This window comes from Delphinus delphis, chromosome 5 (assembly GCF_949987515.2).
Source record: "Delphinus delphis chromosome 5, mDelDel1.2, whole genome shotgun sequence".
NCBI lineage: Eukaryota > Metazoa > Chordata > Mammalia > Artiodactyla > Delphinidae > Delphinus > Delphinus delphis.
In genome coordinates this window covers 97,144,564-97,163,788 of record NC_082687.1, presented here as the reverse complement: position 1 = coordinate 97,163,788, position 19,225 = coordinate 97,144,564, and the positions used below count along the sequence as shown (strand labels likewise).

Below are 19,225 nucleotides of genomic sequence, written 5' to 3'. Positions count from 1 at the left end.
TTGTATTACTAAGATCTTTACTAGAATGATCAAAGTATATAGTTGTTTATCTTAGTGTATCCACCTATGGGTAATATCAGATAATTATTTAACAGTTCATGGATAATTAAGTGAAGTAAAAACTATGAAAATTTAAAAGACACTACATTAAAACCGGAATAAAATATCTTAAAAGTTGAATAAGCAGTGCAAAAAAAAAGACATATTTGCTATATTTTCCCTATCTCAAAAGGCATTTTTAATCTGTGCAGTAGAATAACACCAAATGTTATTATCCACTTTTGCAGTGGTACAGTTTGTTTTAGAAACCTAAAGTCTAGATATTTCACTCATATGATTGGTATATTTTAATTGATAACGATCATATTTTTAGTTCTGTGCTTAGCGGAACATAGTTGCTTTAAGATCATAGTGTAGGTTATATCTGTAAGGATCTTCAAAGTTAATTTCAATTTTAAAGTATTTTTTTCTTCATATCTGTCATTTATACAGTTCTCTCTAAAGGGGAAAAAAAAGTAACTGCATGGTTCTATTTTAATGAGTGTCATGAAATATCTACTTGATTCATTATAATTTATAGTAGACAAGAGTATGAAAACTCAGCATTAAATGAATATGTTTTCATAAGCAAGATGTCAAGCCTATTACTTTTTATAAACTAGTTATGATATATTCTGTTGCCTTTATATATTTCATTATTTTAAGATCATATAAATTCTTAGCTCAGGCCTAAATTTGAATTATAAACTCTTTAAATGCTTATAATTTAAATAGATGTATTTTCCCCAGCCTCTTCTAAAACAATCTCCTTGGAGCAACCATCAAAGCAGTGGCTGGGGCACTGGAAGTATGTCGTGGGGAGCAATGCATGGCAGAGATCATCGTAGAACTGGAAACATGGGAATTCCAGGAACTATGAATCAGATATCTCCATTGAAGAAACCGTTTTCTGGTAATGTCATAGCACCGCCGAAATTTACTCGCTCTACTCCATCACTGACTCCAAAATCTTGGATTGAAGATAATGTGTTCAGAACAGACAACAATAGTAATACGCTCTTACCCTTACAGGTAAGAATGGTATGTAAATGGCCTTATTTCTAATGTTAATCTTTCAAAATAGGAAATTGGGGGTGGCAGTAGTAATAGTATGGTAAAATTAACGGATTAAAAAAGAGAAAGCTCTAATTTTTAAGCATATAATTTGATTATCAAAGGATAAAATACCTATACAAAAAAATTGAGACTAAAAAAATCTCTAAACACATAATAGAAAATAAGCTTCATAAAGTGTAGAAAACCCTGCTGTATTTCTTAAATTCATATTGAAGCTCTCACTTGGCAGCTCCTTAAGAATGCCTTAATTCATTAATCTTTAACAGGCCACCAAAATGAGTTTCTCCTCCAGTATAGCTGAACTAAAATGTTTCGTAATTGTGCATAAATATAACTATGGTCAGCTGTATGTATATTCAAATGTAGTTAGTACAGCTACGATCATGAAAAAATAACATTAGGACTTTTTACATAGAATTAAAATTTGTTCACTGGTTCAGTGACTTTTTTTTTCCTAAATGTGGCCTAATACTTATAATGATTAGACATTTTTTTCAGGGCTTTTAATATTTTGCTGATATTATAGGTTAATAAAGTCCCCTTATGACTATTTAAAATGAGATATTTTTCCCTTAAAACTGTTAGAGGATGGAACAAGGATACAAGATAGAAAAAACTTTGATTGTTTTTTTCTTTTCATTCTTCTTTTTTTTTTTTTTTTGTGGGTGGTTATGGGGAAGAGAACTGCTTATTTCTGATGAAAACTTCTATGCTATTGAAGGTGAGATCTAGTTTGCAGTTGCCAGCTTGGGGCTCAGATTCACTCCAAGATAGTTGGTGCACTGCAGCCGGAACATCCAGAATAGACCAGGTAGGCTGGACAGTGTATATTTTTCAGGATTTTGGCTAGGAGTTTAGTATTTGTATTATGAGTAGGATTTATTATTTATTTTCCAATTATACCTATTTAAGCATATGTCAGAGAGCATTAAAGCAATTTATTTTTAAAGGGTCACTTAAACTATTTAATGTAAAATGCTTCATTTTTAAATTTAAAAGTAATTCATAATCATTTTGTATGTCCTAAACATAATAAATTTGTTTTTGGAGAAAGGAATCCTATACCCAAGAGCACCTGACTTTAAACATCAGTCAAACTGAACACATTTTATCTCTTTTCAGAATCATTTGCAATTAGGTATAAAATCATATGTTTACTTAATATCTAATCTTACATTTCATAAATGATATATAAAATTTTTTGGTAAACTTTTTTCATGAAATCTGCTGTATTTGTCTTGAGATGTATTTCTAAGAAAGCCCTTAGTTCAGGTTTTACCTTTATAAAAAACTTTATAGTATTTCTCTATTCTAAATTTTGTTACTGCTATTATATACTGTCTTCTTCCAAATAATCAGTTTCCTATGGAAAAGCTCTGAGTCGAAAAGCTGAGAGTCAGTCTTAATCAAATTACCTTCAAGTCCTTTGTGGTTACAAAATGCTATCTCTCTTCTGCAGATGAAATTTGAATGCATACTGGGTACCAGCTGATGAGAATTATTTCAGGACAAATAGAACACTCAGTCCTCACATAAGAGGATTCTTTCGTACAGAGCCCAAGTTTGAATGAGCATAGACTTGACATTGTGGGAGTCCACTGAAAGGAGCTCTGTTATCCTTAGTTACTTTATCAACATGAAATCATTTTACAAGTAAGGACTGTATAAATAGATTAATATTGCATTTGTAAATATCATTCTAACCTGGCAGGTTGGCAGTAACTTCAATAATCAACCATTAGCACTAGTTTTAAACAAGTCCTACCTACTTACCAAAGTAGTCCTGCCAGGGTCTCCACTTAGAAATAAGTAATTGTCTCATGTAATTTGTAATTTATTGTCTTGTTAATGTTGTAATGTTATCCATATATTTCTCTTCTCTACTCTGGCTCAGTTAGGCCATATTAGTGATATTTTTATGGTAGCACTTTTATGGTGTTCAAATTAAATACATAAATGCCTAGGAGATGGTATGTTAGAAGAGGAAAATTATAATAATTTTGAAGGTGGCAAGGGACATGTTTTTAGACAGGAAAGGACATAATTATTTGAAAAGCTGGTGCAGGAAGAAGCAAGAGGATATGTGCGAGGGATATATATCTATGGAGAAAGAAGATTAGCTCCCATGAGGATCCATGGGGGTGGGGGACAGATGTTGAGAAATTAGGTTATTAAGATAGCTTCAGTTGGTAGAATAATGCTAGAGTAGATAGAGGTGAAAATGAAAGGGAAATTTTCAAACTGGGCTCTGCAGAGGTGCCCCTGGGGCTGCCACAGGATGAGGGCCACAGGATGAGGGTGAGCCCTCCCACTTAGACTTCAAAGACTCTCTGCTCTTACCTATTTTATAACCTATGATTTTAGGTAAATTCATTTTAGGAAAAAGGATTTTGATGCTGAAGGTTAATTTTTTTTGGTAAACTGCTAAGATATTGGCATTCCCTGTGGACTCTTGATCCAGAGATGTGATGATGAAGTTGAAAAGAATGGTGAAGAAAAAGATAGTGGAAAGTAAACTGAACTAGAAGGAAAGGAGGTCTGAAACCTGAATCTTCTTATTCTTCCTTTCACAGTTTGTGACACTGGATGACACAGTCTATGGGCTTTCATCTCTTGGGGTCATAGTTTCCTTATCTATAAAAGGAAGACCTTGAACTAGATGGTGTAAGGCCTTTTTAGCCAGCTCTTATGATTTCTTTCATCTATTGTGGCCATTTCTTTTGCTCCCTGCTTCCTGCTCCCCCCTCCTTTATTTTTAGAATACAAGGGTCTTGGTTTATTGGGGAGGAAGCAGTGGGCATTGGTCCCAAGCAGTGGAGGTATCCTGTATGACCTCCCACGTGGTCTTAAAAGCAATGTTGTTGTATCCTTTGAGTACCCTAAGGGTACTTATTATACTAAATTTGTTCTGTGTTTCTATCTTTCCATAAAAGGTTGAGGTATTTGAAGTTGAGGTTCTTAGAAATACAGCAAAAGCTACAAACTGCATTTGGTATCTTAAACAGTTGGGTAGTTCCTCACTATTGGACAAAGTTAAAATTATAGAAAATACTTAGATGCTTAAATATCTGGGTAGATTATTTTCAGTCCTGATATTTTCTCATCATATATAACATTTTAATACCAATAAAATTTAGTTAACAAATACGTTGTTTAAAAACATTTAACTTTTTTATTTCTTTTGGTCTCAAATTGATTTAAGCCTAAAATGTACTAAATTCTAGAACTAAAGTCTTAATTCTTGTACCTGGCTTTAATTAAATATACCAAGAGCTGGACATGTAATTGAATTTAGTAAATGGGAAAGATTTTGTAGTTTTGTAGCTTTTATTTCAGTTGTATGTAAAATTTTTCAGATTGGCATTTCCTTATTTAAAATGGCCTATTTTTTTATGGAAAAGCTTTAAATTTAAAACTTCTTAAAAACAAATATAAATTGTTATACACACTTCTGACTTTAAAATGAATGTTAGATAGTCTTATTAATTTCTTCAAGGCTAAGAATTACTTTTCTTTAAAATGCTATTAGCTAGTTACCCTTGCAAGAAGTCATACTCAAAAGTATAAATTCTAAATTACCTTAAAATTGAATCTTTCAGGTAGATAATAAGGCTACAGCATATTTATTCATTAATACTTGAATATTTTAAATCAAGAGTAAATATACTAGTAGTTGAGGTTATTACTTAGAAGTTTACATATGGAATATCAGTTTTTTGTAAACAAAGCAACATGATGCCTTCAAAATTGTAATATAGCCTGTGAAGGCTATGAGCGTTGGCCTGCTCTCTAGCTGGGGGATTATCTATATATTTAGCTCTAAACTTTTGGTCTTACAGAAGTTCTGCTTGCGGTTCCTGATCATGTCACATAAACTATCTTGAATTAATTGAAGATATTTTCTGCTAATCTTTAATATCCACGCTGTTATGGTAACATGATAAATGATAATATGGGGACCTCTCAGAAAAATACATTATTTGGAGACTTTATTCACCTTATACAAAAAAAAACAAGACCAAGTCCAATTTTTCATTTAATAAAACATTCCTTAAGTTGTGATTCTTAAATTAGATGAGTTATAGGGACATTAGTTGTTGTCAAACTGTCACACCTACTGAAAATGAGACAGAAAGGGACCTGTTATACCTGCTTAAGTAATGGATCCTTTTTATGTTTCCTATCCTTGTTCAGTTCTTTAATTGTACTTGATACATTCTTACCCCAAATATTTTCTACTTACCTTTCCATTTTATTTAACCATTGTGGATACTAGATTAGCTTTGGCCATTTGCGGCTTCAAAAATTTTTTTTTAATTTTTTTTGAAAATCACTGTTATAGTACTTTGTTGAGGATCAGAATAACGAAGAAAGGTCGAGAAATGTATATTCATTGTATATGTGGTAGTACTTTAATTACCCTTAGGATATATGGGTGAAATAGTGTTCTTTGCCTTAGAGAAGATGAAAGTCCAGCTGGATGAGTAAGAAATATCTGTGTGGAACAACTAGAGAGTATGAGATTGAGAGCCACGTTGTATAGTGAGGCAGAGCAACACATCATCTGCTAATTCAATATAGTGCGATAGCAGAATGTAATGAGAAATGTATAATCAGTGTTAAAATTGAGAACAATATTAGTACAAATTTGCTTTTTTATTTTAAAGGAAAAATTGGATGACTAAATACAAAAATACAACAAAAGTTGATCTACCTAGGCAGAAGAATATATGACCAAGCATTGGTATAACTTTAAATATGATGATGCATGTTTTTTCTATAATCCACCTCCTTTTTCTTAGGAAGGATACATCACTGTCAAAAGGAAAAGCTTCTACTTAATCACTTCTTTTGAAATAAAACAGGGTTTTGGATATGTCAAAGCAAAAATACAGCATCCCATTAAAAAGTTCCCTTTTAATTAAGTTCAAATTCCTTTTGTTGTATTTTAATATCATTGTTGAACACATTAGTTATTTTCAGCATTTATAATCTTTCTCAGGTCATCCTTTTTAAAATTAGGATGACTTTGTTCTTTCTATGTTTTTTAGTCTTTCTAGGACTTCACTGTTGCTTCCGTAAGTCTTTGCAAATTTCTGGGTTGAAGAAAATAATAAAATATTAGAATATAAGAAATTACAGTTTTTCCACCATTGTGTTCTAATTTTTGCCTGTTCATTTTTGTTGTGGGATACTGTAATCTCAGTTTCTGAAAGCCCAGTTAGTTGATTCTTTGCCACATATCTTTCATACTTAAAGTAGATTTGGGTAAACTTTTCCTGATAGAGATTCTTACTTTTATGAAATATCTTGGCTGTTTTCAAATAGCCATGTAGTAATAAATGTTAGTTACATTGCCATGATTTTCCATATTTTTTTAATGGTAATCAGTGTTGGTGCATTTATGGTTACTTTAAAATGGTTTCAGGATTTCCATTTAGTTTTTGAACCAATGGCAGTTTATGTGAACACAATTTTTTCTAATATCCCTATTTCAGAAGAATGCCTGAGTGTTTGTCTTATCAGATTTGTTTTTGTTTTTTTCAGAAGTCGTATTTTAATCCCCACACTTTACTTAATGGAATTATCTGTATGTTTTTAACATGAACCTCTAGGTTTCATTATCCAGAAAGTGACTTTTGAGATGTCATGAGCTCTTTGCCTGCTCAAGGCTATTTTGTGCTTAGTGATTTAAAAATCATGTGGGATGCAGCTGATGCTTAATAAAGTATAACTTAGTTAACAGTTTTAAAATAGCTTTGCTGTTTTCTTTGCTGAAGTAGGAGTTTGTTTTATGATGAAAGACTTGATATGCAAAGGAAAATAAGGGACCTTATAAGTGGGCATCTCACTATTTCAGTTGGATGTACGCATTAAAGCTAAAGATATAAATACATGCAGCTTGTTTTTGAATAAGAGTTATCAGAGTTGACATATAGTAGTCACTGATATTTATTGAATAGCTTGCTTAAATGTTTTCTCCTCATACCTTAAATATTGTCCATGGCATTGACAGTTGTGTAGGATTCTACATTAATTTTGCTGTGCTCTAAAGCAAGAGCATACTCTTTGGAATGGAAGTAGTGGCTGGCCAAAAAAATAAATAAATAGAAGTTGTGTGGGAAATATCATTTGGGTGGTATTAATAGTCACCATTAATTGAGTTCATAGGTTGACTAAAGACGGGGCATGATCTGATTCTGTTCAGAAAACATCAGCCTGAGAAGATAGCTCTGAACCATAACACATTTTCTTTGCAAGAATTTAAGTTAAATAGAATATAAAGTATCTAGAATATACTCCATCTTAGAACCTATATGATACAGGATACCTTTTGAGATTTTTTTGCTCAATTACATGAACAATTTTTGTCTTGACAGTTTCCTTTTTAAATTCTATTTTTTTTAATATTTTTTATTTTATTTTTTTGGCTGCGTTGGGTCTTCATTGCTGCATGCAGGCTTTCTCTAGTTGCAGCAAGCAGGGGCTACTCTTCATTGTGGTGCGCGGGCTTCTCATTGCCGTGGCTTCTCTTGTTGCGGAGCACCGACTCTAGGCGCATGGGCTTTAGTAATTGTGGTGCACAGGCTCATAGTTGCGGCTCGCGGGCTCTAGAGTGCAGGCTCAGTAGTTGTGGCGCACGGGCTCAGTTGCTCCACGGCATGTGGGATCTTCCCAGACCTGGGCTCAAACCCGTGTCCCCTGCATTGGCAGGCGGATTCTTAACCATGGCACTACCAGGGAAGCCCCTAAATTCTATTTTAAGTACATTTTGGAGCTTTGAATATAGTAGTACTTAATCTTTCATTGTGTGGTTGGAGATTGAAGTTGATAGCAAGGTCACATTAATATCTGCTACTTGTCTCAGTTTAGTTACTTAACATTTGAGTACCTATTCCACGGAGGATTCTGAGAAGGCTTTATGGTCCTTTATAATTACCATTTAAAAGTGCAGTCTTTGCCCTCACTGAGCTAAACTTAAACATTTTTGCAAAGTTTTTATGGTAAAGATAAAGTACTATTCATTCAACAAACATTTGAGAGCTAGCTATTTCCATAATTAGAAGGTCCCTACCCCTAATTAGCTTAGAAGTGTAGTGGCAGAGGCAGGAAAACCAAAAAATTAGCTATGAACAAGTACAGTAGAAACACAAAGGTGGACATATTTGCTCATTTTTGCTCTTCTCTATTCCGGTTTTATTTATTATATACTACTTCGAGTCTTTGCTTTTCTATTATTTCTATTATTCTTAAAGTGGACCTTAGGCATTGGCTAGTTCGACATGATTATTTTATTTTTTAGAAGATGGAACAGAGCCTAAAAAGGTTCAGTAGCTTCAGGTTAAGAAGCTCAGTGCTTCTTAAAGTATGGTCTTTGGACCAGTAGTCTCGGTATCACCTGGTTACTTACTGGAAATACAAATGCTCAGGGGCTACTCCAAACTTACTGAATCAGACTGTCGATGAGTCCCAGCAACCTGTGTGTTTAACAAGCCTTCCAGATGTTTCTGAAGCATATTCAAGTTTGAGAACCACTGTTATAGCTTAGTGATTCTCTGTGCCTCCCTCACCAATCAAGATCATTGTTCTAGTGAACACCTGTTACTGATGGGTGTGTTATATCTCAGTAGTCTTTAAATAAAAATAAGTAAGGGGTACTAATGTAGGTAATTAGTGATAAAACTCCAGTAAGATCCTCCAAGTCTAGCACTCTTTCCATTCACTGTTACTTTTCACACTTTCAAATACTTTGACAGCAACTTGTTTAGTCTACAGTAGTGATTCTGTCCCCCTAGCTTTAAAAAGCTCCCAACCCTGATTTAAACATCAAAGTAGAATAAAAAATCAACATATTCTCAGGAAATCTTCTTATGTTTTTCCTCAGCTTTCTAAAAGATTGGTTCTGGATCTTCTCCGGATTGTGGACTCCTTTGGAAAACTAATGAAAGCCATAAACCTTTTCTGAAAAAAAATATGTGTACATGCATGTACAGAACATTATATATACTCTCACAGATTTCATGGTCCTTCTTGAAGCTCAGAGACCCAGGTTAAGAAGTGCCTCATTCTGATTTCTGTGGAAACGTTTTTTCCACTTTTCCAGTTCTTCCCTTTCCTTTTTCTATGTTAATCATTTTTTGAGAGTTAAAAATGGCCTGCCCTGCCTCTCCTTCATTTACATACACTGCACAAGCACACATACACGCACATACCTAAATGAGTGGGGGCTGGCACTGACATATTTTGGGAATAGACTGCTTGGTGATTTGAGGAGCACAGGCCAGGGCTTGCTGTAATGGTTCCCTATATATGTATTTGTTCAAGTATATTGAGTATATATTGAGCAGAATACAGTATATATTCATGGGCATTAAAGAATCAAATTCCTTCTAGTAAGCAAGTTGAGGTATATAACATACAGCAAAGAAAACTTCCAGCTACACACAGGACTTTGCTCTGAGACTTGATGATATAGGAAACTTGCTGCAATGAGAATTCTTTCACCCTTTTCTCCCCACCTTCCTTTTTTGCAGGGGTGGGTAGAGGGTAGGGAAGATTTAGAAATGCAGAGGCCAATATGTGAGGATTTCAGAGAGCAAGATTTAAATATAAGTATTCTAGATGTTAGTCTTGGTTCCAATATTGGTATTTCATGTTTTTTATTTTTATTGTTTAAGATGTTTATGCATTCATTATTATGAAATTCTGACTATTAAATCAAATAACATATGATGTTTGATAGATGTTTAAAGTATGGTGCACTATGGAATTAAGCCCTTTCACCTCAAATGTTTATTTTTCAAGTGCCAGCATCTGAATTCCTAGATATATGTGAAAAGTTTAAAAGTTAAATAACAACTAAAAATGCTTTTTGTGCGTATAACATTTCAGAAATGTTTATAAGTTGAGAATGATAACAAGAGAAATTATTTTACTATATTGCATTAATACTGCCAATGAAATAAGATTGCTTTTGATATGTGATTTTGGAGGTAAATGTATGAAATATATTGTCCTCCAGTACAAGAGATATTGTAGCTCATGGGATCCTTAGTTATTGGTATTGTCTTGGGATGCAAACTGACTAGTAATATTATATTAGTCAGATGTCCTCTTTTATGTAAGAAGATTTAGATAGTATTTAATCATCACTTTCTGAAAAAATTGCGTAGATTATATTCTTTTTTTTCTTCTCTTCTAGGATCGAAGTAGAATGTATGACAGTTTGAATATGCACTCTCTGGAAAATTCCCTTATTGATATTATGAGAGCAGAGCATGATCCTCTTAAGGGTAAGTGATTTTTATTTTCTTATATTATCTACCATTTTGTCTGCTTATCATTTTTCACATGAAAATGAGCACTAAGTAACACCTATCTCATCTATAAAATTCTGTTTGTTAATAAGAACCCTTGTTTTTATGAAAGGTCATACTTTTTCCTTATTTAGCTTTATGTCAGTTTATACAGCGAGAAATGTAAACCTACTCTCTTGACTTGTTGTTTAAGAAAAAGCCACTGTTTAAAGATGCTCGTCTGTTCACCAAAGGATGAAGAATGGATCTAAAGGTGTTATAGTCACTATTCTAGAATTCTTTCAAATACAGAAATATTAAAAAATAATAATAACTTTCTTGGAATACTTGAATTTGCAGTTTACAGTAATTCCATCCTAAAATTGTTCTAGGTTAGCTTCCCTTGTCATTTTTCGTCTACCTGTCATATCATAGGGATTTGAAAGTGTTTCAAGGTAGAGAAGCTATTCGTAAAAGTTGGAGCAGATTAGGAAAAAGAATCAGCCCCACTAATCTTACACTATCAGTCTCATCACAGTTACAGTTAACTGTATCTGAAGAAATTCCGTTAACATACTTGTTTTCATTTGTCTGCACATTACATGTTAGTAATTATTTTATATTTCTTCATAAAAAATACCTCCTTGCCTTTTACATTAGTGGTGAAAATCTAGCAAACGGTGTGAACTTGTGATGAGAGATGTTAGTTGTCTGTTGCTGCCTAATAAACAATCCCCAAACTTAGCAGCTTAAAACAATAAACGTTTATTACCTCACACAGTTTCTGGGCGTCGGGAATTCAGGAGCAGCTTAACTGGTTGGTTCTGGCTCAACATCTCTCATTGAGTCAAAACCACGGGTTACTTTGTAATCTTTCCGTCTTTAATTCTGTAAAGCCAAGAATTACCTTACAAGAGTTAGCCTAAAAACTCTAGAACTTCAGAGTTGGCAGCAAGATGATGGCTGTGGCTCAGTTGGCAATATTGATCAGATATCTAAACATTTTTGTTCTGATTCTGGATTTTGCTTGTGAAGGAGTTTCTTGTCTATTTCCTTTATTGTTAGAGAAGCTCAGGGGATCATTGGTGATTGTCAGTGATGTGTGATAATGTTAATTCTGCTCACAAACTAATAATGATAGTTATATTTTGATTTTTGGTTTTCGTTTTTTTGAGAGCGGTTGCTTCTAACTAAAATTCAGCCTAATTTTTTGAGTATCTGTAGTTGAGGGCTTGTTTTTTTTCACTGTTATCCCGACAGTTCCAGTGGCATTTGTCTTGGATCCACTGTTTAAGAATAGAAACCGGCAAGCAGCTTGTGATTATGAAGAATTTCCCTCTGTTTATTTCCTTGCCTTCTGTAGATAGAAAACCCTTAGAAATTCTAATACAAGATAAAGTCAGTATTAACTGTTACCAGTGAATAATTAAAACTTTTTCATTGTTGTTTCTCCCAGTCTTCCTTAAAAAAGCCCTTTGAACATGTTAAGAGAAAACATTATCTCACTATTAATTATCTCAGTTTTTCTTTTTTTTCTAGCCTGTTATATAATAAAAGTGGAGGAAAACCTAGAAAGAAGACTTTGAAAAAGAAAATGGAAGAAGCATAAGGCTAAGAGGAATTTAGTAATTAAAAACCTCAAGTTAATTCAGAATTATTTTGTTAGAAAAATTATCTTTGGATGTGGGAAGGGGAAAAACATGCTTATCACCACCTTTAGGAATCATCTCTGTTTCTAATTGGAGTATTTTATGTTCTACACTTATTATGACAGGGAACAGAGAAAAAAAATAAAAGAAAAAAACATTTTGAGAATGCTTCTCCACATAGAATTAAGAAATAAGACTGGTACTTCTGCCAAATTGCCATCATATACCTTTTAAAAATTATCTTGATACCAAGTGCTTCCACTTGTTTTTTTCTTTTATTACTAGTACAAATTTCCCTGCCTTCTGGGATATCATACTGTGTATCTTCCTCCCCACACTCTGATCATTACACATCTTCTTTGTGCTGGGCCTCAGTAAAATCTGCGAAAGCAAGGTTATGACAAGTAGGTGAAACCAATCCCTGAATTTGCTTCTCCTCCCTTCCATTCCTGATCTTTAGGTCATCACTTCAGCCTCTATCCCATCTCTCTTATCTTTTCATCCCTTTCAGAAAATTCTATTCTCTATTTAATATAAGGAAATTCTTTTCTTTTTTCTAAAAAACAGAATGAATCATATTTTATCCTTCTAAAATATTTTCAAAAAAACCAACCATTTGCTTTGTCTTCCTTATGGGATCTAATGAACAAGGAGGAGGGAGTTGTGGGGTAAACTTGAAAAAATAAAAATGAATTTCTTATTTCCCTTTGTGTTAATGGTGAAAGTTTCTAGAAAATTTTCTGTATGAACTTGAGTAACGAAAGATTATATTATTTATCTATTGCTGCATAACAAATTACCCCCAAATTTAGTAGCTTAAAGCAGCAATAAACATTTATTGTCACATGCAGTTTCTGTGGGTTAGAATTCAGAAGCACTTTGGCTGATTGGTTCTGGTGAAGATCTCAGGAGGTAGCAGTCAGGATATCAGTGAGGCTGCAGTTATCTGAAGGCTTGACTAAGGCTGTAGAACCCTTTTTCAAGATGGCTTACTTATGTGGCTGACAAGTTAGTGCAGGCTGTTGGTAGGAGTACTCAGTTCATCATGTGGACCTCTCCACAGGACTGCTGGAGTGTCCTCAGAGCATGGTGCTGGATTCCCCCCAGAGCAAATGATAAAGCTCAAGGTGAATGCCCCAGTGTCTTCTATGATTTAGCTTCGGAAGTCTCACACCATCATTTCCATGACATCCTACTAGCTACATAGGTCAGCCCTGCTCAGCTGGGGAGTAGTCTGCTACTCAAGAGCTGTGGCTACTAGGAGGCAAGGATCAGCGGAGGCCATCATGGAAGCTGCCTTCCACAGAGATGAAAGGCAAAAACTAAATTTGCATTTGGTTCTACTTCTCTAAAGGAAAAGAGAAAGTACTTCAGGTAAGAGTTAATGTTGATAGAAAAGCAATCAAGCAGCTCTCCGGAATCCAAAGAAAATCTATGGCAGGTTACTGACATGACTGATAACTGACTAATTATACTAACAGAAGGACCCTCCCACCCCCACTTAAGCCCAGAATGCAAGCCTGATGGTTTTTACAAGTCAGTAGGTCACTGTTTAATGTTAAGTTCTTTATAGTCAAGCATAGCAGGTGGAAGGGTCTTGTCGAGGCTTTAAAGATGTGAAGTGATGGCAACCAAAGATGGGGCTCTGAATGTATTTTATTCCACTTTTGTTCCTTTTATTCTACTTTTGTACCATGCAGTGTCCAAGACCCTGCTGTGCATTATGTGAAACAGACATGGTCTCTGTTCTTGTGGAATGTACAGCCTAAGGGGGAAAGAGAGACTTTATATGTGTAATATACATAGATACATAGAATATACTAATATAACATGATGTATACATGCAATACATGCAGATTATGTATAGATATAGCTACAAGTGTTAGAAATAGTATAGAGAGAGGTTATAAAGTGTTCAAGGAGGTAATAAGTAGAGGTACCTAACGTAGCTATGGAGTAAAGAAAGCTGAGACCTGAAACCTGAGCAGCACAAAGATGAAAAAATATTGGGGGGGAAAGTATCACCTAGACAAAGGGACCAGGTTGTATTTAAGAGCTCATCACAACTGAGGAACTGAAAGCAGACTGGTCCTGGCATAGATTGTTCAGGGCTTCCTGATGCTGGTTGGGTATAACACCGCTCAGCCAGTCCAAGGGTGGGGGGGAGGGGGGGACTGCTGCCTTTTCCTCTGTACTGTGAACAGTAACACACTGTTTTATACTTTCCTTAGTACGAGTGGCACTGACTGATCTGTTTTATTTATTCTGCAGTGGTTTCTCACCATGAACCTCCTATTTTCTGATGACTGTCTTGATTTTTGACAAATATTTTCCTTTTCAAAGAAAGGACAAATATGAATTCTTTTAATGGTTAAAGTAAATCATGCTTTGCCAAGTGCAGTTCTGTGATTCTGCAGTTTTGTGTTTGCATACCTATTTTAAATAATCTGTGATCTTTTTATGTATGTGTGGGTCAGTGCATTCCCCTTTAAACAAAAGAACAAGACAGCGATTATTGTTAATCTCTCTTCCCTCTCTGCCCTCAGCAATTTACAAAAAAGGTCTTACTGTGTAAGCATTTTTACCAAAAATTGCTTACCCCCTCCTCCAAAGCATAAGGGAGAACAAAAAAATTTAATTTAAGCGCATAAAAGATCATTTGAGAACAGTAGGAAGAAATGTAGCTTATATAACAATCTTAGGAGGATCTGTCTCAGCAAGTCACAATGCCTTTACTAATGTTCCCTGAACAATTCAGGGGAATTCAGGAAAAAGGATTTAGAGCGTGATTTTACAATACCAACATATTTTAGAAGTGGATGCCTTTAAAATGTTTTTATTTATTATGTGTTTTTATATATCTAGCATCATTTTTATTACTTGACTGCTAAACTCCTATTCTAAGACTCCTGAAGTAAAACTCTCTGCTTATTTTAAGGAAAATAACCCCTGAGAAAATAAGGAATGACTTCTATAAGGTGCTAAGTGGTCCTGGTAGTACCAAGTAAATTCTTGCTGCATTTCTTCGAAGAAGACACTTCTCTTTTCCCTCTGATTCTCTTCTCCTGCCTTAGTATAAAATTGAAATACAGAGTCACAAAATAACTTGTATAAATTTCTAAAAGTCTGGTGTGAGGACTTACATTTTGAACTTAAGAACTTCTAAGCTGGACAGAGGTTCTCAAACTTGGAGAACATGTTTAACGGGCAGGTTTCAGGACCCTGCTCCTAGAGATTGTGCATTGCAGACTATGTAACGAGAGTACACTTTGAGAAACTCTCGTATAGGAGAACAAGATCAAGGAGATCTATGAAGAATTTTTAAAATTTTAGTGGAATTTATTAAAATACATCAGAGTGAAAAATAAAACTGATACCAATAATATCCATGCCAAAGTAGTTACATGGCTCCTCTTAAACTGCCCTAGCTTATTCACTCTGACAGAGAGAGGCATGCATTTCTCAGAACCAGTTTTGCTTTTCTTCAGCCACTTGTGGTTCCTGAGTCAAAATTTTCACAAGTACCAAAAAAAGTATACGACAAAAATCATTTCATTAGAATGTCTTCAAAAAAAGATAATTAAGGATGAATTGCTATGTATGCTTTAAATTTTTCAATAAAATGTTTCCTTTTGTTTTAAAAAGGAGCAAGTAGAATTTACATATTCTTTTCCCTTTACTTCATTGATTTTTTTTCTTTTTCCTGTAGATCACTGGCCTTTGATAAAGAGAAAAAAATCATTATCTTTGGAATAAATTATATTTATATAGAAGCCATATACATTTTATTATATGTATTCTGACTTTAAGAGATATCACTGTTGTGACATACCTGATACCTTTACCCCCAACTACTCAGAATTTAGTTCATCTTAAGGAAAGTACAATTTACAAGAGTTTACCTTCTGTCGTAATGCCTGCAGATTGAAAAAGAAATTTTGAAAGTGTGGCTGTAAAAGTTCTTGTTTTAGAAGACTTATTTGAAATATGGTATCATGGATAGAGATTTTAAATTTTTATTTCTTTTTAGATATGTGTCTTAATTAGCAAAAATATTATTAAATTTAGAGTATAGTTGTTATTTCTTCCAAGCATCTTTGAATATTCAACTAAATGATCTGAGTTACATCAGACTGCAGTTCCTTTTTTAAAAACTTAAACCCATCACACAGAAATGACAATGAATTTTCTTAAAAATCACATTTATTCAGGGAATATATGTGTTCATTAAAAGCTTGTTATTCACACAAAGCATCTTTCTTAGAACTTTAAACATGGGCTTGTAACTCTTATTTTTAAATTGAAAATAAAAACAAAAAGAATACTTTCTATATAGAACTTGCAGTGATAAAAGCAAGTATATGGGATAACTAGGCCTATGAATTTTAGCTGCTTATGGTATTTGAAAAGGATCTGAGAATCTCTAATGAAGGTTTTTCCTCCAGAGTATAGGACTTTATCCTTTTGAAAATGTTTTTCTTATTACAAAAAGTAGTATGTATTCATTAAAAGAAATTTGGAAAAACTCGGAAAACAAAAGTTTTGAAATCATCAATAGTTCCACAAGCTAAAATAACCACGTTCGATATTTTTGGTGTAAAATTTTTCTAGTCTTTTCTTTTAAAATATATAAGCATAAGATATTTGAGAGGTTCCAATGTTTACCTTCCCTCCAACCAGGTTAGCTTTTAAAAAATTAGTTAAGAAAAATATATGTACATAGATTAAAAAGTGAAATAGTGCCATAAGACTTACAGAGCTAAAAATAGAAGTCTTTTCCCTCATTCTTCTCTGTTTACTTCTGATTCCTGTTTCCTAGATGTAGCCACTTTCAACTTTGTTTTACCAATTAGTGTATGTTTTATATTTCCTACATTTTAGGTATTATCTTTTGACTATCTACTTTAACTTACCCATACCCCAACATTCTCCCTGCTCTGTCCTCTCAAAATTATTTTAGGACCACTTTTGTTTAAATTAGAGGGTATATTTACTATGATAATACAGATATTATTCATAGGTGTACTTCATATGTTTTGTACTATAACATTTTCTTTTTCATATAACTTTCTTTTTCCTGGAATTAATCATCATCTCTTTTGGTTTGTTTGGTTAGTTTTCTAAGTACTAGTCACTAATTCATCCCAAAATATATTTATAGAACACTGAAGCTTCTCTCAATACATGTAAAAACATCAAATAGTCATTCAGATTGATTTTTTTTTTTTCCTGCTGTTGTAGGTATCCTTGTAGCCCACCGTAACTGTCATTTTGGGACTTTCCTAATCCCAGGAATTCCTTTTTCCTTGGGAATTCATGTCCTGATCTCCATGTGCTTTCTTAATGGTTTATGCCTTTGTTTTATTGGGCCTGTCTTACAGAACCTTCCTTCAGACGGGATATAAATTTTGAGACTTGTATGTACGAAAACATGTTTATTCTACCTACATAAGATGATAGGCTGGTGTGGAATTATATATTAGTAATTTAGAATATTGAAAGCAATGCTTCATTACTTCCAGGGCTACTGTAAATATAATACCATTATAAAACCTGTTCATTTGTATGATTGATTGATTGTCTTATTTTCTGTTTTTAAATTTTTGCTTTTTTTACTGGAAGCTTTTAGAATATTTTCATGCCTGTGGTTCTGAAATTTTGTAATAATGAATGCAGGTCTTCCAATGTATGGTGGTGGGGAAGGGTTTACCTACCTGTCTTCTTCCCTTGTCTTCTTTCCTTTCTTCCATCTTTCCTTCCTTCCATTTCATTGTTTTATTTATTGCACTGCACATTCATTGAGCCATCCTATTTAAGAGATTAATTTCCTTCAGTTCTTGGAAATTTACTATATTTCTTTGATAATTTCTTCCCTTCTGTTTTTTATGTTACCTCTTTCTGAAATTCCTGTTCTTGAAATATTAAGTCTCCTATACGCATCATTTGCTTTTCTAATTTCCATTGCTTTATCTGTTGTTTTGCTTTTGGAAAGGTTTCCTCATCTCTTATTTTCAACCCTTCTAATGATTTTTTTATTTTAAAATTTTTCTCTGAACAACTTTTAAGACCCTCTTTAAAAAATTCTGAAAACGTTCCTAGTTTTATTCTTTGATCTTATTTCTCTGGAGTATTTATCTTTAAACACTGTATTATAGTTTTGAAGATTATTTTTCCATTTCCTTGGATTGTCTGTGCTTCTTTTAAGTTCCTCTTTTCTATTTGTTTGTTTTCTCATGCTGGAGGCTGTCGTCAAATATCTTATGATCCTTTGCTGTCCATTCATTTTTTTTTTTTTACATCTTTATTGGAGTATAATTACTTTACAATGGTGTGTTAGTTTCTGCTTTATGACAAAGTGAATCAGTTATACATATACATATGTTCCCATATCTCTTCTCTCTTGTGTCTCCCTCCCTCCCACCCTCCCTATCCCACCCCTCCAGGCGGTCACAAAGCACCGAGCTGATCTCCCTGTGCTATGCGGCTGCTTCCCACTAGCTATCTACCTTACGTTTGGTAGTGTATATATGTCCATGCCTCTCTCTCGCTTTGTCACAGCTTACCCTTCCCCCTCCCCGTATCCTCAAGTCCATTCTCTAGTAGGTCTGTGTCTTTATTCCTGTCTTACCCCTAGGTTCTTCATGACATTTTTTTTCTTAAATTCCATATATATGTGTTAGCATACGGTATTTGTCTTTCTCTTTCTGACTTACTTCACTCTGTATGACAGACTCTAGGTCTATCCACCTCATTACAAATAGCTCAGTTTCGTTTCTTTTTATGGTTGAGTAATATTCCATTGTATATATGTGCCACATCTTCTTTATCCATTCATCCGATGATGGACACTTAGGTTGTTTCCATCTCCGGGCTATTGTAAATAGAGCTGCAATGAACATTTTGGTACATGACTCTTTTTGAATTTTGGTCTTCTCAGGGTATATGTCCAGTAGTGGGATTGCTGGGTCATATGGTAGTTCTATTTGTAGTTTTTAAAGGAACCTCCATACTGTTCTCCACAGTGGTTGTATCAATTTACATTCCCACCAGCAGTGCAAGAGTGTTCCCTTTTCTCCACACCCTCTACAGCATTTATCGTTTCTAGATTTTTTGATGATGGCCATTCTGACTGGTGTGAGATGATATCTCATTGTAGTTTTGATT

At 33.9% G+C, this 19,225-nt stretch overlaps 1 protein-coding gene across 7 annotated transcripts in view; it reads left to right on the top strand.

The window, feature by feature from the left end:
- Positions 1 to 19,225, top strand: part of CPEB2 (cytoplasmic polyadenylation element binding protein 2) — a 64,829-nt gene that overhangs the window by 4,111 nt on the left and 41,493 nt on the right. For 2 of the 7 annotated variants that reach the window (XM_060012795.1, XM_060012794.1), the window contains exons 2-4: positions 790 to 1,071; positions 1,838 to 1,927; positions 10,319 to 10,409. In XM_060012795.1, coding sequence (XP_059868778.1) covers positions 790 to 1,071; positions 1,838 to 1,927; positions 10,319 to 10,409 — 463 coding nt within the window. Of the gene's footprint in view, positions 1 to 789; positions 1,081 to 1,837; positions 1,928 to 10,318; positions 10,410 to 19,225 lie in introns of all 7 variants that reach the window. The other 5 variants (XM_060012800.1, XM_060012798.1, XM_060012799.1 and 2 more) reach the window with 3 other exon arrangements.